General features: G+C 37.3%; 1 protein-coding gene across 1 annotated transcript in view; it reads left to right on the top strand.

The window, feature by feature from the left end:
- The window catches only part of MAN1A2 (mannosidase alpha class 1A member 2), a 130189-nt gene that overhangs the window by 29304 nt on the left and 78357 nt on the right, over positions 1 to 22528 (top strand). The window contains exons 2-3 of the mRNA XM_066572141.1: positions 462 to 717; positions 14798 to 14894. Coding sequence (XP_066428238.1) covers positions 462 to 717; positions 14798 to 14894 — 353 coding nt within the window. The remainder of the gene's footprint in view (positions 1 to 461; positions 718 to 14797; positions 14895 to 22528) is intronic.

The following is a 22528-nucleotide window of genomic DNA, read 5'->3' as shown; positions in this document are numbered from 1 at the left end:
TGTTAATAAACTAAGTGGTTGTGGAGTTTTTTTGTAGTGGTTACTTCCAATCTTGTCAAGTTGTGTATGATTTATTTATTGTGGAGAAAGTGAAGAAGAGCCCTTCTGATTTCTTAAAAAAATATTATTGAATTATTGCTAGATATGCCTCTGCACACATCCTGTAGTTGAAGTACAACTCTCTAAATTCTTGAGTGGACAAGCAAAGGTGCTAAGACAATCTAAAAAATTCCTATGATAAATTTTTCTACAATAGTGTGGTGGACGTGTGTGGTGTTCTTTTGGGGTTCTTGGCAAATATAGTGTAGGATTGTGTACTAACATAAATCAATAAACTTGTCTAAATCATTAGAATTGCTTAGAGAAAACCAGGTTAGGATGTGGCTTCTGTTGAAGCTGCAGTTTGTTTGTAACCAATATTTTTTTAGTAATGAGATGCTGACTAGCATTTGTGTCTCTAGAGAAGAAGAGGAACGTCTGAGAAATAAGATCCGAGCAGATCATGAAAAGGCTCTGGAAGAGGCTAAGGAGAAATTGAAGAAATCACGGGATGAGATTCAAGCTGAGATTCAGACAGAAAAGAACAAAGTAGTGCAAGAATTGAAAAAGAAAGACAGCAAGCCACTGCCTCCTGTTCCTTTACCAAACCTGGTAGGGATAAACAGCGGAGAACCAGCAGACCCGGATATCCGAGAGAGGAGGAACAAAATTAAAGAGGTAAAGATGATGATGATGATGATGTGGTCCTACCTGTTCTTGTGTCTGACAGCAGTTATTTATGTGGAATTTGGTTGCTGTGATTTATGTTAAGAAAGAAAAACAGATCTGCAAATCATGTAGTAAACTAAAAGTGGACAAGTAGTAATGAGCATCAGCATTATTGTATGCTGTTGGAGTATTAATATTTCACTGGATAACAACTTAAAAATTATTTTAAGGAATTTCTTGAGCTTGGTGGTATGGATTCAAAGTGATTTTGTCATTAACACATGGAAGAGTAACAAGGGCATCTTTAAAGTAGGGCATGACTTTGTGAGTTTCCTTTCAAAGAATGGAATATCTTACTGTGTCACAGGATGATTTTAGATGTTAAAACATAAGATTGAAAAGATAAGGAAAAAGAAGACCTGCTGCTAATATTTGAAAATTACCAAATTATCACATACTTTTTAAAATGCATTTTAAATGGGTTTTAAAAATTCAGTAAATTTAAATGGATTGAATGTGTTACAGGTAAGTGAGACAAACTGAGATCTTTGCTTAGGCTTTTGGTTCTGTGGCAACTTACACTATGGGAATTGCTGTTTGTGGTCTTATCCTCTCCACTACTGGTTGGCTGTGAGATTCATTGCCCCTTTTTGTCCTGGCAATGCCAATTTTCTATTACTATTGCCAGATGTTTCTCTGAGTCTGACCTTCTCACTAGTATAGCAAAAACATTGTACAGCCTCCATTATTCTTTTTCTTTCCTGCACTCTGATGAGTTTTATGCCAAAAAATTGGTTTAGCAAAGCAGGAATGCTTCAGGCCGGATGCAGACAAGCACTGACTCTGTTACTAAAGAATGACTAGGACAATAGCACTTAGTATTTGCATCAGATAAATTTACTTTTAAATTGCAATCTAAGTTCAGTTCGCTTATAAAACCAAAAAGAAATCTGTCATTCACCTGTCCTTGTTGTAGGAAGTAGTTGTAGCTGAATTATGTGCCATTCTGTGGGTAGATCACCTATTCTGTAGGTAGACCACCCAAGCTGGAATTTTACTTTGAGTATTAATGATGGCTAGATGGAATCCACTCTTATAAAGTAATGAGCAGCTGGACACGAGTGATGCAGTGTCGAGCTGTATCACTATTTGTAGTATGTGCTCCATATAGAGCCCTGTCACAATCTGGGTATCTGAAGTGGCAAATCCTTCTGTGAAAGTTGTGCCTGTTAGTGATTACTGCAGAAGTGCTTTTGCTAGGAAGTTGTGTCTGGAATATTGGACCTCCTTGACCCTGCTTGGTTAGGGCTACTTCCTGAAGAACAAAATTGAATTGTGAATTTGAAAAGGCTCTCCTAATTTGTTTGCAAACATTTTGAGTGAGAATATATAGAGCAGTTTGCTTTTCTAAATGTTTTTGTACGGTGAACAGTGAACAGCATGGTTGTCAACACTTCTTAATTTTTACTACAGATTACTGTAGCAAAATACCTTTGAGATGGATTTAATGCATAGAATAAAGTTGAGTTTACCAAGTAATGCAAAATTACTGAGCACAGCTAACAGTGAAGAACTAGCTAGAAGAAATAATCAACCAAAGCTCTTATAGGTCTAGTCTGGAATTGGAGGGGGGATTGAAAATTAGTATTTGCCTTTCTGAGGTTGTTTGGTCAGATTGTAGATTGAGAGATTATAAACTCTAGGTTAGTAGAGAATGGCAATTTTCTTGGTCTCATGAAAAAGTAGTAAAATTTGGACCATTCTTGCTGATCTAAACCTAGAGGTATAGCAAAGTGTAAGGAACTCAGAGTAGTTTGTGAGTAAGAATCACCAGGTGGTGATCCTTAGCTGCAGTTGCCACACACCTCATGCTGTAAAAGGCTTACTTCTTTTTTTGATGATCAGCCTACGTGTGAGTCACACTGACAAGCTGTTTTTCTATTGCATAACTTGTTGATGACTACTATTATGGTTTCTGAAGTGTAGCTTTTCATTACCAGACCATAGGTGTTTGTGGGAATATGTTTTAAGTGGGTAAGTCCTTCAGTTAGGATAATAACGCCTTTGTCTTGAGCAGTTTTCCCTTGAGTGCACACTGTGCTTGTTACAGCCCAGGATCACGGGAGCATGAGTGCAAATTCTTTGTTATATGAATTGCCTTCATTGACTCAGCCACGTTAGTACTGTAGCTACCAGGTGATCTCCAGAGTTCTTAATTTTTGTTTCATGCAGGGCAGGAGATTGTCACTTCTATAGTTAGGTGTGTGAAGGCATAGAACACTGCAGTGGGAGGTCTGCTGGGGAGAATGGATAAGCAGTAATGCTGAGGAACCATTGATGAACAATGTGGCTGAGATTAAAACATATATTAATAGTGTCAAATGAACAATATTTTATCTGAAGCCTGTTTTTGACAGCATCCCATGTGTCAGAAAAGACAGCAGCGATTTCAGAGATGTGAAGTGCATTTTGAAATCTGTTCATCACTGAGGTCCTCCCTCACTGTTTTATGTAACCAGTGTAGACAAATAGTCTGTGGAGATAGAGACACAGCAGAAAAAATGAACAAGTTCCAGGAGACAATATCTCTAATGTAGGTCCACAACTGATATATATGAAAAAAAAAATATATATAATTTTTGGCATGTAAGACATTATGATTGCCTGAAAAATAGCCCAGGGAAGCTACTGACTCTGGTGGCTGCAAATCTGGCTTCAGAATTCCTGGTGTTCTCAAGAAAGCATTTGACCTGCTTTGGTTTACTGTGAATTGTCCTGATAAATATTTGAGGAATTTCACTCTCAAAGAACAGCTTTAGACTGTTCAAATTCACAAAATTAATGATGTTATACAGCCTATTTCACCTCCTATCAAATGGTGAAAAACTGTATAGAATTGGATGGAATGATGGGGGCTGTTTGTAACACACATGAGTCTTTACATATGTGAGGAAGGCTGGAAAATTTTCAAATGAGGATCCAGTTTTATTATTTTTGCAGAAAATATATTACCAGTTTTTCTTTCCAAATAGCAATTTGTTGAAGGCTGTTTTTTTTTTTAACATCTCTTTATAAGTGGTTTGGCAGTAGTTTAACATTTTAAAAAGGCATATTTTGATTTTAGAAAAAAGTGCATATAAAAGTAAAAAAGAATTTCTGTAATGCTCTTAAGAGAGCTTTGCAAAACATTTGGAAACTTTAAATAATAGGAATATTTGCTGAGCACGGAGAGGGAAGCTTCTTAAGGTCAAGGAATACAACTGGGAGCAGAATCTGCATCTTACTGGGGGGTTTTTTGTGTGTCTTTGGTTCCGATAATTATATATAGTGTTGCATTGGATTCTCAGGTTTAATTTATAAAATTGTCTATATTATATAATATATATATAATATATATTATATCTATATATAATAATCTGTCTATATTCTTCTAAGAAGTTATTAATTATTTCAATAAGGAGAATTTATGAGTTGAGTGATTATTTTAGATGCACAGTGACAACTATGAGAAATAAAGGTTTTCCACTTGCTTACCATACGTGCTTTATAGCACTTCTCTGGCATATTAGCTTGCTCTTCAGGCTTTTAGAAGATGCTGTGGTGTTTAATTAACTGGTACTTTAAGAACAAACACATTGAAAATTATTCTTGCTGTTACACTTTTGCTTTGTATTCATATTTTGGCTTTTTGTACTATGTAGAACAAAAATATTGAAAAGAGATTTTTTAAGATTTTAAGTGCAACCTGTATAATTTTACAGCAAGGCTTTAAGATGTGTCTTTTCATTGTAGTTAATGCAGAGAAATTAAGAACAAATCCTGTCTTTTGGAAGTCGTTTGCTTCGTTTCCAACTTAAGTTAGCCATAAATTGCTTGAGCACTTGGAATTTTGGCACTTAATTTCCATTATTGTACTCTTTAAAGGTGTTCAGAGTATTTTTTTTCTTTCAGTTTCAAGGTAATCATTACATAGTGCTCTTGGGTCTATAGTAAGTTTTATTTCCATGGGAAGGTAAATTCTACCCAGTGAAATAAGGAAAATTTTGTAATTCTTTTTGCTCTATTCAGGGTTCATGTTTTCTTTAATTTCAGCCTGAGATGTCACAGTATTGTCTTACTGCCAGCACTCATTTAGGATACTTGTTAAAATAGTGTATTTCATCCAATAATGGTCCTAATCTTATGCAGGTGATCCTTTCTCTCTGCTCAGCACTGGTGAAGCCACCCCTGAGTTCTTTGTTCAGTTTTGGATTCCCCAGTATGAAAGAGACAGGAGCATTGTTGGAGAGGGTCCAGTGAGAGACCACAAAGATGGTTAAGGGACTGGAGAGTCTCTCATCTGAGCAAAGGATGAGGCAGCTGGGCTGGGCAAGAGATGGAATTTTGCAAAATACTTGGAGGGAGGATGCCAGGAAGACAGAGGCAGGCTCTTTTCAGTGATTCCCAGTGGCAGGCACAAAGGCAGTGGGCATACACTGAAACACAGGAAGGAAGCTGCACCTGAACATCATAAAGCATTGTTTTTTGTGAGAGTGGTCAAGCACTGGAGCTGGTTGCCTACAGAGATTGTGGAGTCTTCCTCCTTGGTAATGACTGGGAGTGGACAGCTTGTTTAAAATTACCCTCCTTGAGTGGGAAGGTGGGACCAGATACCCTCCAGGGATCCCTTCCAACCTCAGCTATTCTGAAGTAAGATGATGTTTGTTGACTAAGCCTGTCAGCTGGAAGACAGCTTCTCCAGAATGTTACATGAGGGCACATGGTAAACTTAACAGCTAAATAATAATGCTGTAGGTTTCAGATAGATTGGGAAATCTGAGTTCTCTGGAGCTTCTGTTCTATTACTTGTTCTTTGTTGTGATATGCAATTGTGTAATTACACAGTGCTAATTATAAATGCACTTTTTAAAAATCAAGCTGAAAGGAGGTGTGCTGTCCACAGAGGTAAGGTAGAGTTATGAAGTGACTGAAACTTCTGCCTGTACCATTCTTGCTTATGCAGTTTAAAAGCTCTTATTTTTAATGAGATGGGAGGGCAAGGTGGTATCTTTCTGATAAGCTGTTCTCAACCCAGCAAAATTCTGGTTGTGTTCCTGTGTGTCACAGCTTTCTGCTTAAAAAAAAAAAAAGGTGGAGAAGACATTTAAACAAAAGTTATTGTGAAATGGACATCCAGGAAGTAGAGGTGCCAGAGTTAAAGGTCATTGAATAATAGAATGGTTTGGGTTGGAAGGGACCTTTAAAGGTCATCCAGCACAACATGAGGTTCATTTGTGACATATGACACCTGTAGAAAGAGTTAAGTTTGGATGCTTTGCACAAGTGAGGAGCAAGTCTATCTGGGAAGCTGGGGATGTTCTGACTTGAGTTCTTTTGCCAGTGAACTTCCCTCATCACAACTTCCCGTTTATCCTCTTTTAAAATTAGAGTTGTAATATATTGCCTGTTTGAAGAGAAGGTAGGAAGTTAATTTATTTAATATTAGTGGAGGCAATGTCAGAAGCACTTAAAGATATGTGCCAAGAAGAAAAGTGATTAAAATGTATTTTCATTATGGTCTCTGGATGATACTCTAGAGGCTGCTAATACTAGTTGAGGAGTAACAGGCTGTTTTATAAGCATCAAAACTTATGGTTTCCTATGGATTTTTGACCTATATCCCCTTGTACCACCCTCTGCTGATCATGCACTTGTTGCTGTGAATATCCTCTTAGCTTCCTATTTGACTGCATGGATTGCAGTGTGTTCTGTGCCTTCTTTAGAGCTACTGGTGTGCTAAATGCTGCCCCCCCTGAATGAAGAAAGTGTTGAATTATAACTGCATTTGTCTCAGTCAGGGTACCAATTTGTATCGGTCTGCTTTATCTAGCCACAGATAGTTTTTCTTTTCCTCAACACAAAAAGTAGAGTATCTGGTTCCTCCAGCTCTTTAAAATCAAGTGTGAAATTAGAAAAGGGATTAAAAGGCTACTGTAAATGTATGTGTCAAATGATGGATGTACAGACAGCAAGGTTGCATAAGCCTCATTCTTTTAAGGAATTGGGCTAAAAATAGTAAGTGTCCCTTCACCTGAGTTGTAATTTTTGTGCTTATTGAGGAAAGAGCTGTGTAGAAGAAAGAATTACTTAATCATCCAGAATCTTTTCATGCTACCTAAATCCTCTTTTCATAGTTACTATTCATACAACTTTCAGAGCTAATCTCATTTATTGTTTCTCATTGCAGTGTTTCTGATCTAGCCAAATAGGCTGCCTTCTCTGACTGGGGGACCTTTTATCAATATCTAAAACCAATTAAGAACAATTTCATTACTGCTGACACTTTACAGTCTTTGTTTCCCTGGTCAAATGTACTTGGACTTCTAGTTGGTTGCAATATCAGTTTGTAATAATCCTTGCCTGTGAAGGTTTTTGCATTGTGTTTTGTAGCTCACTGCTCCTGACTTGCATTTCTAGTTATTTCCTGAAACTGAAGGACATAATTATCATCACCTAACTTTTTCAGTATTTAAGGTAACACTCCCTGCAGTGTGAATGCTTGTATAAAATCCATACACACACATTTTATATGTAAGTGTATAAAAATCTCTTTGCATTTACACACGTGTATACACATACACATTGTTTATTAGTTGGTTTTGTTTGCACATTATTTGGATTCTCTGTGTTCTGGGTTTTCCAATGTAATCTGACAAGTTGAGAACAGGTAAATTTGTTTTCAGTAAGTTTCACTACACTCTTTTAAAGCTTATCTTAATTTTACTGAATTAGTGAAATCTGTAAATTAAAGATAAAATCTTTTTGATTGAGCCTGTTGGTAAACTAGTTTTCCATTTATATATTAGAATGAATATTGTTCAGTTGGCACTTTGGCCAGTACAGGCATGTTAGGAGTGGCCCTGAACAAAGCTGTGCCCCAGCTTGTTGGAATGATTTTATAAAGAACTCATTTTACATTTGTTAAATCAATCATTTATGTCTGTGAGAAGCTTTGCAGCTTGGTGTATTTATTTTACTGGAATAGAAGAATGGAAATAAAACTCCTAGTGTGCAGCTTAATTTGCAATATTTCTGCTGCACATCCTGGATATGTTGATTTGATTCGTAACTTAAAATGCGCTACTCATGAAGAATGCAAGTTTTTGTTTGAGGCTATTTTAAAAATGAATCAATTTAGTCAAGTTGTAGAAATTACAGAATTCTCCAGCGCTCATGCAGTATTGGAAGCATGTTAAAAATTCAGGAAGGTGTTCATTATTAAAGGTGTCTTTTTTCCAGACCATTGTGAGAAGAACCTGTCTTTCAACAATGAATTAGTACATTTGCAGTATTTAAAACTCATAAATGCAAATTAAAATCAAAGAAATATGGAAATATTTCACTTACCTGATATTATCAGCCGAACAAAAATGAGCAAAACTCCAGGTAAATTTTTTATCTTCAGAACTGGGTAAATCAAAAGACTCCATGAAATCTTGTTGACCTTACTGCTATTTTTTTTAAATTTTGTATTTTTTATGCCATTTATTCCTCTGAAACAGAAATGCTGGTAGCAAAAATCATGAGTTACAGCTAGATTGAAGAGATCTCTGTTTTAAATTACACATTATCTATTATACAAGTGACAATAGGTGTGTTTTGAGCTATGGAGACTTTGGAAAGACAGAGCATCCTGTTATGTTCTTGTTAGTCATCTTTACATAATTTCTCCTGTAGTCCCCTCTGTGTTTGCTGGAGCAGCTCCATAGGATATATGCCAATGTGTTTTTAACATGCAGTTTTCCTGATGGTGTTAGCTCTCAAGTATTGATAGTAATGATGTGATTGATACATGGTCTGAGCTACTGGTAGTTGATGTGTAACCTCTCACAGTGCATTCCATTTAGTCAGAGACCATCTACATACAATACTGAACTACCTGAAACTCCCTACAGTTCACTCTAATTAGTTCACTCTGAGATTTGGATTCCTGATTTGCATCACTGGCATCTATTCTTATTTTCTGCTTTGTTACCAGAGGAATAGTGGCTAACAAGGCATCAGTTTTTGAAAGGGATTCAAGGGGAAACCAAAGCACTGCAGAATCCTGTGCCTGCTGAATGAACTGCAGATTACCAGAAAGCAGAACAGGGAATAGAATCACTGAGCATATAGATATGTATGATGTCCTGCTCTATTCCAAAGCCATAGAAGATCCCCGGAAGAGTCAACAAACATGTGAATAATGGAGAGATGGTTGGATACATAGTTTTAAAAAAAATATTTGACAAGGTTCACTGCTAATAGATGTTGAACTAAGCAGCCATGGGATGGAGGATAGTTTCTGTGTTTGCCTGGAAAACTGGTTAGAAGGCAGGAAATGGAGAGTGCAGATAAACAGTGCTGAAGGTCACAGAGGACATGTGCTGGGGATCCATGCTCTAAATTATACAAATGAATTATTTAGAGTTTGAAAATGGATGTGTAGTGGTATGACAACTTTGCTGCCAATGTGAAGAATTGCAGAAAAAACCTTATGGGACTGAGTGATAATCTCTTTTTTTATTTCTCAGCTAAATGTAAAATGATGCATATTGGGGCTGGAGATGGAGAGATTCCAACTTCATGCTAAGTATGAAAAGCTGTGAGGTGACTTAGTACACTTGAGAATGAGAAATTGTGTTTTTTATAGTTCCTTGGAAATGTCACTGTAGTGCTTAATGGCAGACAGTGAGCAGATATTCAGCATTTCAGAGGAGGAGAGAACAGATGAGGTTCTTTACCTCAGCCTGTGAAGCTCAGGTGCCCCTGCATCTTGTAAGCTTCATGTAGTTCTAGTCTTTCAGCTTCAAAAAGGATGGGGTAGAACTGGCAGGGGTGCAGGGCTAAGCAGATGATGGCTAAGCTTAGACTGATGCCTAAAAGGACAAGACTTGAAGAAAGGAGCTATAGGAACCTCTCTCTCCTGGCCAACGTGCAGCTGTGGTTGTTTACAAAGTTGATCCAAGAGGCTCTACTTTTCTTAACAGCACAGCACCAATCAGTCTCGTGAATACCATATTCTCTTGAAACCATGATGATGCCCAAGGTCAAAAATACCTGCATCATCTTGGGTTAAAAATATTTAGCTTTCTTGAACATTTTTGAGCAAGTTTCACTACTGCAAGCTCTCCAGATTTAGGCTCTTTACATCTACTCTTCCAGTTCTCACCAATCTGAAGGATTTTCCTATGTTATTTCATCAGGCATCTAAAGCTTCAAATATTTAATGCCAGCAAAAAGAGTTTCCCACTTTGCATCCATCTGATAAGTGATTTTGTTTTATTAATGGATTTGTTACCTGATTTGACAGTAAAAGAAAATCTAGTGTTCTGTGTGTTAGGAACATATTCCAAACAGACTTTTTCAGTGACAATGTTTAAAAATGTATGACAAAGGCATGAACTGATGCCTAAAATAATTTCTTTTGCGATAGAGTTCCCAGAAAAATAAATGTATGAGTTTTCTAAGTTTCATCAAAAATCTGAGTATACAAGGAAAAGATAATTTTTAAAATTAACATCCAACAGCAGGAAAATGGTTTTTAATTTTTAATCTGCCAATTGAGCAGTAATTTTGTCTAGCAAGTCCTTGGTTAATTTTAAAACAGAGTTTGAAGGTGGTTTATATAAATCTCTCAAAATTGTATCCTTAATCAGAATACATTGCTTTGAAAGCAAAACCTATTTGCTGTTATGCATGTTCCTGATGGAATGTCAGGAAGCAGTAAATACAGCAATTTGCCAGAAAATTGGTTCTTTTGCTTGTTTCTCAGGACTCCTACTTTGTTTGCCAGTTGCCTGTCCTGTTTTTAAGACTGGAAAGGGGTTTTTGAACCAATCCTTACCTTGAATTACTGTTTTTGACATACTGCTGTAGTGGTAGAACTTCCTTACAACTCTCTTTTCAATAATTGTAGCCTTCTTTTATTGTTTGTCAGAAGACATCATTGCCACTCTGTCTTTATAAACTTCTTTATAAAAATCTGATTTCCCAGTGACTGTAGGAGATTACATCCCATGAACATGTTCTAAAGTCAGCAAAACCAATTAGATAGTGGTGTACCTAGAAAAGCGGTTTCATTTGGCATGTCCTGCTTCTTGCTTTTCTGTCTGTCTTGCAGCAGAGTCCAAATTAGTCTTTTTTGTAGAATTACCAAGTTGTATTTACAGCAGCATCTTGCTGGTTGTTATTTCCATTACATCCCATAAGAAACATTTGCAAGATTAGGATGCAGCAGACCAATACCCCATGAATGATTTTGCTTTCAAAAGCAAGATCTGTCATTAATGGTGTCAGTTAAAAGTCCATTGCCTAAACTGCTTGTTCTCTGGTGGCCAGATTGCAAGATGTGTATATGACATGCCCAAGTTCCAATCCTTTCCTGTGACAAACTGCTATCAGGTATGGAAATTTCAGCTATGGAAATGTGTGTCTTGTGGTTTTCACACTAACTGATCCATGCTTGTAATTTTCATTCTACTGAGCCTGAGGTACCTCTCTTGAGTTCTTTAAGGGCTGGGTACATTTGTTTTTTAAATAGTTTTACCTTCTTGCTATTATCTGTAGTGCCGATGTTCCAGTCAGTTCTGAGACTTATCTGTCCTGTTAAAGACAGAGCTTTGTTTTAGGAAAAGCCTGTCTATCCCTGCAGCTATTCTTCAGCATTTCCAATTTGCACTATGCAAACGCTACCTAGTGTACCTATAGAAATAATTTTGTTTTTCCAATCAGGAGTTCATGTTGTTCTTACTTTCTGAGCCAAAATGCCATCCTCAGTTAAATTTTGTAGCTGTAAGAGGCATCTGTCTTCTTGTGTCTCTCCAAAGCTTTCATGTGCACAACTGCTCCCAATGGTAGAGATGATCTGTCTATAGTATATAACATGCTACCTGTTCTGGCAGGAACAGAAACCTCCATGTTGTTACAAGATCTCTTGGCATATCATCCTTACAAAACTTAATACTGTATGCAAGAGCTCTGGGGCTTCTCACTTGTGTGTAATGTGCAGCTCTCTGCTAACATGATATCATGGAGTCTGCTTGCTTTGTGGTGGAGGAAAGCAGCGAGTTGAGTGCTGGAGTAACGGTCAGCATTCATCTGGAAACAATCAGTTGGCTGCTTAGTGTCATAAATGATTCTTGAGGACTTAAAACACCATATTCTTAGGTTTTGGGGCAGGCAGAGAGGCAGGACAGGCATGTTTGTGGTTACCAAAGTAGCTTAGTCTCCTCAAAATATGATTTCTTATCTCAGTCTTAGTTGATGCAGTCAACTGTGTCTTAGTCTCTTGTGTTGAAGAGACTTTCAGGTCTCACTAGTGTATTCTTAAGTTACTTCTGCTTTAATTCATGCATCCATTGATATGTACTCCTTTTCAGTTTCTCTCTTAATAAAATTTTCTTAGGATAAATTATATATATAGAAACATCTTGTGTTGTATGTATTCTGTTTTATCCCTTTGTAATTTGCATGCATTTTTTGGGTTCCTTCAGAATGAAATATTCTGTAATAAATTATGTACTTTCCCCCCAGAAGTACAGCGAATTAGGACAGTGAAATATTCCACAATTAACATTCTGCTGTGAGGAAACAAGTTGTTCTTCTCCTGGACTTAGCTAGTTTTGGTCTGTTCTGGTATTTGCTATCAGAATGTTAATGGCTATTTGATTCTTCTTCATGAAATATTTATTTGGGACATCCAAAGATCTCAGAAACCCAGTTTCCCTTATGTGTAAGCCAGTTGGTTGGATCTGCCTCGTCGTGGTCACATGTTGTTTAGTTATCTCTCTGCTTTCAAGCACAGAGTGCACTGGTCAGTCTTTAGTTTAATCCTCTGGTTCTTTCTAAACCTTTGTCTGTTTTTCCAAGTAGAGTTTTTAGGACTGGCAGGATGCAGGTTACAGCAGGACCCTTCACAGAAGCCTTGGCTGTCCCCAGTCCTTAAGTCTACCCTGACTAGATAAAGCCTTAAGTAGCCCAGAGTGATCCCATAAGTGATCATGCTTTGAGCAGGAGGCTGAGCAGGAGAGGCATCCTGAGGTTCCTTCCCATATGAATGATGCTGTGAGTCTCGATTTTATGATAGTAAATTAATGAACAATTTTATATGGAAAGTTGTAGGTTTGTTCTAGATAACATTAGCGAGAACTCTCAGAGGAACTTCTGTGCTTACTGCCTGTCACCAGGCTTTTGTTGGATTTGTCACGCTGCAGTTTTCTTACCTGTCAAGAGAGGGTCCCTTTACCTGATTCATCTTGATGTTTCAGTAGCCATGAATTGGCCAGTTTGGTAAGTGCTGTGTAAACACTAAGGAGTTTGTGACTGCTAAGGAAATGGCTTTTCTCTCATCTTTTAATGTATTTGCATCCTCTTTTTCTTACACTGCTAGTTCATGGTGCTAAAAGAAGTTCTAGAGTATTATGGCTTAATCAGGTGTCAAAATCAGTGCAAATACTAAAAGCAACATGTGAGCTGACTTTGAATGACAAAAGGAGTGGGACTTTGGCATCTTGAGAGGGGCAGCTGTGCTTAGGTTGATGCCAGTTTAACACAGAAGTGCTCCCCAGCTTCTTGGGCCTGTGGAGGGTTCAAATTTATTGTCTAGGCATGACTTAACAGGGCCATGGGAAATTTGGAGGCAGCTTACATTTAAAGGAATTATGGCTTTGTAGTTTGGATAGGGGTCTCTTGATGCTTGTAGGGGGAACAGAAACTTTGTTTTCCGTGTCTCAGCAGGCAGTTTAGATGCAGTTTGAAAGATGCTGACTTCCACTAAATTTTGAATTTGGTGGGAGGATCAATATGAGAGGTAGTAAGAGGAGAGATGTGAGGTAGTGCTGGTAAGGCAGCTGGCTGCACCTCATTTTTTAGCCAGCATCTGCTTGTTCCTTCTCATTTTCTGTGAGTATGGTGGCTGTCTGATTAAAATAAGAAAATTAGTCATGTAAATCATAGTGAAAACAGATTGCCTTGCCTCAGTTTCTTAAATGGTTAGTATTGTTCTGTTAGTTACATTCACATAGTTTTTCCTCTTAGAAAGCATTTATCTGACTTGTGAAAATCATGATTTTAAGTCCTATACATTTTCTTGGGTTTTGTTTATATTAACACTATTTTAATGCCATTTTTTAAAATGAAATATAAAATAAAATATGTACATGTTGTGGTTACAGACACATGGCTGTTCTAAAGGTTTCTTCTTACTGTTCTTGTGTCTGGGGCAGTCAATGTCTTTTGATATCTAATTTCTTCCTATTACTTGCTTTTATCTGTTTATGTACTAATAATATTTATTTATTTAAAACTGCATTCACTTTGCAATTTGGTGGCTGCTGAATTTCCAACAAGTAAGGAGTTTGAAGAGTTTTAGCAATTCATAAAAACATTGCTTAGTGGCTCATGTGCACAACTAGTCAGCAAGACCTTTTGGGTTTTTAGATGCAATTTTCTTACTAGGTAGTGGAAATATCTGTTAAAAAGCTAAATGCTTTGTGTAGTAAATATTAATAACATTATACTGCTTTGTTCATTATGCTTTCTAAAAAGCAAAGCTTTTGGCATTTCTTTTGGTAGAGGCTATATGACGGTACATCTTTGTCAAGTAGGTGTTGCTAATGAGAAATCTGTTATGCCTTTTGCAAAATTGTTGATTCCTACTTGGATGTACCAGTGTAAATGAATCCTTTTTATGCTTCAGGTATCAGTAGATATATTTTTCTTTTAGTTAGCATCTTAAGACATTTGCCAGTGTTTTACAGCAATTCTTTACACTTAAATGAATTCCTTATGCTTACATTCTTAAATGTCTGCGCATATCTTGAAGGAAAAGAAAGAACAAGAAAACGACCTAATGCAGAGCATTAGGATCTGTAGCTCTAGTCAAATAGGCCTGAAATTTTTTCTGAATTTATTCATGCTGTAAAATCTGATTTCTGTAACAGATAGAAACAGTGACAAAGTATTAGTCAGTGTGCTGGGATGCTTGTGAAGATGAAGTTTCAAATAATATTGCATTCATAGAGAGTAGTTTTATAATGTAATCAAATCCTATTTTTTTCCTGTTTCTTAGATGATGAAGCATGCCTGGGACAATTATAGGCAATATGGATGGGGACATAATGAGCTCAAACCAATTGCCCGGAAAGGACATTCCACCAACATATTTGGTAGGCTATATTTTCTGGTTTGTTTGTAATTTTTTTTTTTTTTTAATATTTCTGTCCATGTATCTTCTTTGGAAGTCTACCCGAACTTTCCAGCAAACTCTGTTTTAATAAAGAATCTTTCAAAGTATGAGTGACAGAAATGTATTATTTCAGTGGTATTTCATTGAATTACTTTATTGACCTATCTTTTTGGGTAGTATGTTCTTATTGTTGCAGAGGCTAAGCTGTGTCTATGTGCACTGATGCTTTGTGTGCATGTGTATATATATAAATGAAAGTCCTGATGCAATGATGGTTATTTTTTGGTTATATTTTGAGATGCAATGAATATAAATGTGTTGGGTTGTTTTTTTTTTTTTTTTTTTTTTTTAAACCCACCTCATATTGTCTAGATCTTTGTGTTTAGTTCCATGAGAAGCATGGAACAGTTTGAGTTGGAGGGAACCTTTTAAAGATTATCTAGTCCAACCCCCCTGCCATGGGCTGGGACCTTCCATGAGACCAGGTTGCTCAGAGCCCCATCCAGCCTGGTTCTGAGCATTGCCAGGGATGGGGCACCCACAGCTTGTCTGAGCAGCTTGTGCCAGTGCCTCACCAGTGGTGCTTAGCGCAGTGCAAGGGAAAGAGTGAGCTGAGTGCAACGCTGGAGCAAAAGGCTGCTTCCATGACAGAAGGGCATTTCTTAGGTACCAGGACAGCATCGTGTGGTACTCTTAGATACTTTGTTATCTTGTGCATAGGCACTGCCATAAGTTTCACTAAGAAAATCTCTTCTGCACTTACTGTGGTTTAGTTTTATGTTATGATTAATTGATGGTTTTCCTTTATTTTTTTTACAGCTGATGAAACTGGATTTGACAGGGAAAAATCTTTAGTGTTCACCTCTATGATCATGTAGTCTTTGCTACTTGCAAATCTGTTGCTTAATTTGCCATGTGTAATTCTAGATTAGCCTTGGTTTGTAACCCAGACTCTATGAAGTAATTTTTTTTCCTTCATGTGGCAGAAAGACATTTTTATGATGTTTGTTTTTAATGTGACTGACATGATATTTTGAAGCGGTTGCGAATTGGAATTTCACTGTAGTCTTTTTTTTCCATTCCTCCTCTGCTTACTTCTAACATGTCTGCTAATGAGTCTGGAGGATTTCTGCTTTTTTTTCTTGGAATGATTATTCTTTGGCGAGCTTATTTTTAAAATTTTGGCATTGCTTTCTGAAAGAAATTGCAGGCCTTGTCCATGCTGAAGTTTCTGCTCCTCTTCTTCCAGCTAACTCTAGCAGCCAATGCCCTACATGTTTGTCCTTTTAAAATCCAGATGCTATTTTGTGCCATTTAGTTTTTAGCCAAATCATGTCATGATTGCTCTATTCAAGGCTATTTCATATGAAAAACTTTTTTGAAACACATAATCTTCAGCATATATCAAGTCTAAAATAGAATCAGCTATTGTTCATTTGGTGGATGGTTGATGGGGGAGATGTGTGTGTGGAAATTGGTCTTTGTCAAGGACTGTCTTAGGCTGTATTGTTATTCCAAGCTCTTTACCAATCTCTATTACCCCTATTGACACGATTCCCAGCAGTATTTGCCTTTATAGAAGGGTTGCTTAATTTTTTTTGAAACCTCATGCTAGTTCTAATAAAAAGATGCTCAGCAAAATCTGTTTTTATTATTCATCTCAAAGATGATTTGATCCAAACTATTTTCAGCCATTACTGCAATCTACTGTGCTTCCATTTCAATTCCTAGCACGTCTGAGAGATCCTGCAAGGAGATGGTATCTCTGGTTGAATGAAAGGCAGCCCTTTGCATGAATCTTTGGGAAATCAGGTTTGCTGATAACTCCCAAGTGAGGTTAAGCACAATTCAATTTGGAAGACAAATAAGTCATTAGTCTTCCCTGTTGGACTCCACTTTTGTCTAAAGCAGTGTATATCTATATCTATGCCAAGGAGAACACAAGTGTTTCTAACATTTCAAGGTCTAGCAGGTTTCAGTCTGGGGTCAGAGAAGGGCAGAGGAGGTGGCCTTCTCTGCTTTTATAAATCTTAGTTTTGAGTAATTAAAAATATAAGGAAGGATAAACTTTAAAGCAAGATGCTCTATGCCTTGCTGAAGCATGCCAGCAAGGGTGTTTATGGGCTTCCTCAATTATTAGTTTGACTTTTATGACAAAACATGGTAGGTTGCTCTAGTTGGCCTGCAGCAAGAAACTCTTGCCAGTCTTTTTGAGATGTCTGACTGTAAATTGTAAAGGAGAGTCTGCTAAAAATACTGTCTTTTACACTGTGTAGTTGGGCAGTATCTTGAGTAGCACCTCTTCCACAGCTGGGTCACAGCATTAGTAGTATGGTATACTGCTTTGACAAAGTATGACTGGGAGTGGGTGAACTTTTAAAGATATTTACGTTTAGATGATATATGAAACAAACCTTAATAGGTTCTCTCTTGGTGAAACGGGGTGATAACTGCTTTTGAAAAGGCTGGCATTTATTCCTACCCTGTAAAATGAAATATAAAAGTCAAGGAAAAGGTGCAGCAGAGAGGTGTAAATTTTCTTTCCAGTTTAAATTTTTATTTGCAGCTCTGCTGAACGTTGTAGCAGAGAAAAAGCTAAGAAAAAAAAGTTGGCCTTTTTTGTTGGACTGCTTAAATTGGTGAAAAAATTTGATGGCAGCTGCAGGGTCTTGTTGCAGAGGGGGTTTGTTGGTCAAGTTCTCATTAGAACACAAAGGGTAAAGAGGCTGATGGAAAATGATGCATGTAGGATAATGAGCAAGCACAGCAAACACTGAGCTTGCTTCAGGAGGGTTTCTGAGTTTAGCATGAACCAGAGTAGTTGATGGTATTGTTGGATTCTCTCCCTGTAATGAAATCTGATTGGATTTGCTTTTGAGGATGAGAGTAACCACCTGGAACAGGCTGTTTGAAGATGATTTGTCTCTGATGATCCGTAGGTGAACATCTCCTGAAAACACAATCAAAATTATTTAGTCCTGGTATGCTCCAGAGTTTTAAACTGTATGTGTTTGTATCCAGTATAATATGAACTAATTACCGTTGCATAAGCTGTAAGGATGCTTTATTGTGAGTTAAATTGAGTAGTTTGTACTAGTTAGTTTGTATCAGTCTTCAACCTGTGTTTTTCTGAAATATGTTTATTTGAGAACCTGAAGTACTATAAGGAACAATATAAAGAAAATAGACAATTCTTGGGCAATTTGGAGCACTGTCCTCACCAAAACTAAAATTGTGGACTGTCATCTAACCTGATGCTTTCTGAAATGAGAGTTCTGACATTTGTGGTGTGTTTTATTTTGTTGTTTTGGGGTTGTTTTTTGGTTTGTTTTGCATATTTTAATTATCTAAAAATAAAGTGAAGATGTGCAATTTGTCAAGTAATAAGTACATGGCAAAGTACTGATGGAATTCTTGCAAAATTGAAAACTTCCCATATTACTAGCAGTGCACTTCTAAACCTTATATTTGGATGTATTCTGTCTAGAGATGAGCTGCTTTATATGAAGATGATCTGGTAATGCACATAATCCATAGACAGTTATATGTCTAGATATGTTTTGAAGGGTGTGGAAAGATTTTAATAGTGATAAAAGGTTTTAAAAGTTTAGAATTTGTGGATGCTTGCATATACACGTGCCTCTTCTCATGCACAAAGATTTAATAAAGTCATTATTTTGTATTTTGTCACACTAGAGCTGTCTCATGCGTTGATAGTGCTTTCATGCCTCTCCTGTTCTCTCACCTCACGCAGTCATTACCCGAGCTGCCTGCCAGCTCTCTCTTGGGATCCTGTCTTCTAAGGGGGAAGAGAGAATTGTCAGTGAAGTCACATTGTGATTGCATTTGTGGTACCTGGTAGAGCCCCAAGGCTGCAATGCAGTGCCTTATCTCTTCCTTAAAACTTGACCAAATAAATCTGTCCTCTCTTTTATGAAGAATTTTTTGTCTGGCATTTTAAGTGTCATTGGTGAGTGAGATATGTTCAAGGGAATAACTCAAGGATTTAGGTGGGGCAGCTTATGTGTTGAATATTCCTTGATATACCAGTGGACTACTTGGTTTGTACCACATCATTGAGCATGTCCAGCCTCAGCCTTTTGCTACCAGTGCCACTGATGCACGCTGGTGACATGGGGGAAAGTTGCTGAGGTGACTGCCCGGTGCTGCAGCAGCATAGGAAGCTCCTCGTGTTGCTAAGCAATGGAGATCTGACAGTGCATTTCTTCCTGTGCCGGGGAGCAGGAGCAGCAAAACATCCCAAAGAAAATGCATCTGTCACACTGCAAGGATGGGAGGCTGTTGCAAGAAGGAGCTGAGTCAGGCACAGGAGCCTGCTTTTCCAATACCTTTGACAAGTACAGTATAGCTTGGGAGAGCAATGGGATTTCTCTGTCCACTTTGTGGTTCCTCAAGTGAGGGGTGAATATTTCTTCTAAGCACTAAAAGGAAACACTGTAACAGAGTTTTTATTATTATTTACCCTTGGAAATATTCTTTAGTTTATAAGACATTTTTGTTATCTGTCCTTGTGGCAGTTAGTGGGCTGCCTGAGCTGCTCTGACATTATCATCTGCTGTCACCTGATTAGGTGTAATTTACTTTTGAAGTTCACATTAATTGTCAAGGGTGTCTGATTTAGTAAGCCTTTCGTATTTTCTGGTTTGTTCATTTGTTTAGTTTTTAGCTGGCAAAATACCTGTTTATAAACAGTATGGAGACTAACACTTTTCCTGGAAAGAAAATAGATTATACACTTTAAATACTGTGGAACGACCTTTTAAAAATATGGTGGAAAACTTCTTGTGTCTTCTCACTGTAAAATCCTAATAAAAAGACAGATGGAAATCACAGCTTCTGCTCAACATCCTTTTTCTGTGCATGTGTTCAGCCTCTGAATCCATGTAGAGGATAAATGAGCACAAAAAGAGACTATGAGGTGTATATGTAAACAAAAATGTTCTTGACTATATGTTATCTTGATAAACAAAAGCCTCCTTAGTGAGCAGTAGTTCTTATCTTTTAACTGTACATGCACAAGTAATTTAGTCATTATTGCTTTTTTCTGTGGCAAATGGAAGGGGAAAGAAAATCCATTCTTGCTAACTAGGGAAGAGAGGTAATTTCACAATGCAAATTTCAGCCTAATCTCTGTATTTCAGGTTCAAGTCAATTTTAAAATAAATGGAAATGGCCTTAAGACAGGCCTGTGCATCTGTGTCCTCTGCAAACTCCATAATGAGTGATTACAGCAAGATAATGTTGAATTTTATAAGTACATTGAATGTGTATTTTTTTGACTAGTAAGACGAACTTTGAAAAGATAAAATTTTGAGAAAGAGCATAACTCTTGAGCTGCTGGCTTTATTTGAAACTAGAACAATGTTCTAATATCAGAAGAAAAGTTCCTTCAGGTCAGATGACAGATCAAACATGATTGTTACTCAGTGTTCAAAAATTGCTCACAGCAGGTACCTAGGGAAGACATGTAAGAGCAGGAAAAGCTCATAGTGAGCTTGTCTCAGAGTACTCCACAGCCTTACAGAAGTTTGTATAGTGCTAGTGCTTCTGTGGTCAGAGGGAGCAAGTTTTATTTCATCACTTCTAGTTTATTTTTCCTTGATTTTGTCCAAACTGCTTTGGAGTCTGACCAACCTTAAGAGCAACATAACCCATTATGAGTGGTTCCATAGTTTGATTTGATATTGTGTAGAAAACTTTTTAGTTTTGAAGGCTGCTCGCTGTCCTGGATTACTGGTTTTGGTGTTGGAAAAAAGAAATAAATCCATTATTCATCTCTTGCTTGCCGTTCATGGGTTTGTAGAACCGCCTATGCCCTCAGTAGTGCCCCTGTTCTGCATGGAGGGTCTTAGCCTGTAAACTCATTTATCTTACTTACATTTTTCATACCTAATATGTTGTTGTTTTCTTTCTTTGCATATTTTCAAGGTGGTGGTTTTGGGGTCTTTTTTGGTCTTTGAGACGAAGACTAAAACTTTGCTCTGTTTTCTGTTTTGTCTGCTGTTCCTCTCCTAATAATTGTATTCTCTGTCTTTTAGGCTCCTTGTTGAGTCTACAAACACAGTACAGGGTAGCATTTCTGCAATAGCATTCCTTTTGGAAATCCTCATCCACTGTACCCAATGATTTATGCTATAAATCTAATGCTATAAATATTTTTAGTTATTTCATATTTAAGCTTTTGTCCAACCTAATCATTTCAGTAGGATCCCACTGGTGATTTTACGTCACGCTGATGGCTGTTTACACTTATCCCATTTCCTATCTTTTAAACCATTATTTATCTGCACAAGAACAATTTTCTTTTACTGCGTGGCAGGTCAGTTTTCTCAGAGATTTTGTTAAGGGGTGGTCTCACATCCCTTTTGTGTATGTTCTCTGTCAATATGCAAGTTCACTTCTTAAAAAGACTTTAACATTGATGCTAAGACAACACTTCCCTCTACAAAATTTCTGACTTTTCCTTCGTTTATCTCATTTAGAACTGTTTTCTGATTGGTGCTGCCAATTGGGCAAATAATGATTTGTTAACACTGTTTTGCTTCACTGCAATGTGCATCGTGCTTATTCAGAATATAGTTGTTCTCTGAAACTTGCAAATTTGTGCAGACAGGATACAATCTGTCTGTGTGTTCCCTCTTAAGTGTTTTACAGTACTGGTGCTGTAGATAAAAACAACTGCTTAGTAAGAATGTTTTTTGAATGTCACTGATATTTCATCAAACTGTCAAGTGTGCCTATGCATATCAGGAAAACAGGAAAATTCACCACAAGCAGCTGTTGTCTTGTTCTTTTTAATAATACAATGTTCCTACTGAATTCTTCTCACACAGTTTGTGTTAGTTTATGTACAGTATAATTAGGGCAGTTGTACTCAGTGACTTTTTTAAGTGTCTGAAGCAATTATGTTAAATCCTATTCAGAAGATTGAAAATTCTGCTTTAAGCAGAAAATCCCACAAAACGAACAAAAGATGCAGAAATGCAAAGTGAAATTAGATAAACAAACCTAATTTCTGTAACCTGCCTTGTAGGATAGTGAGGTAAACATCTGCATGAAATGGCAATGAAAAAATTAATCATGCTAGAGTTCAGGGCTGAGGGTCAGAATTTTGATTTTTCCCAATAGCATTCTCTTCTGTTCTTCTCTTATAAACCAGATGGTTTGCTCTGAGGAAAAAAATTGTTTCTTGTTGGAAATCTTTGGACTTAACTGTCAGTTTATTTTGAATTGTGAATTATTTAGGTTGTGGGAATGCTATTCATGAATTTAAACTTTTTTCCTACCTTTTGGAATTGAGAGCAGAAGGTATAATAAGGAAATGAAGATAAGGCCATGCAGCCTTGTTTTGGAGAGTGTTAAAATATGAACAGGCATGACAGCTGAGTAAGAATTAGCATTCTGAGCTCTAAAACTAAATCTACTGAGGACAACTCCATGGGCATGTGTACGGTGAGGGAGTCAGGTGTGGGTGTGCTTTGCTGGCATCTGAAGCCAGCAGATGTACCAGGCAGCTGGAATTCAGGAACAGCTCAACCACGTGAGTGGAGGGCTGTGCTTGTGCCTGATACACTGCTACTGTTCAATCAAGTT

Source organism: Molothrus aeneus, chromosome 2 (genome assembly GCF_037042795.1).
Source record: "Molothrus aeneus isolate 106 chromosome 2, BPBGC_Maene_1.0, whole genome shotgun sequence".
NCBI classification, from domain to species: domain Eukaryota; kingdom Metazoa; phylum Chordata; class Aves; order Passeriformes; family Icteridae; genus Molothrus; species Molothrus aeneus.
Note: the sequence above shows the minus strand (reverse complement) of the source record. Positions and strands in the feature narration are given on the sequence as shown.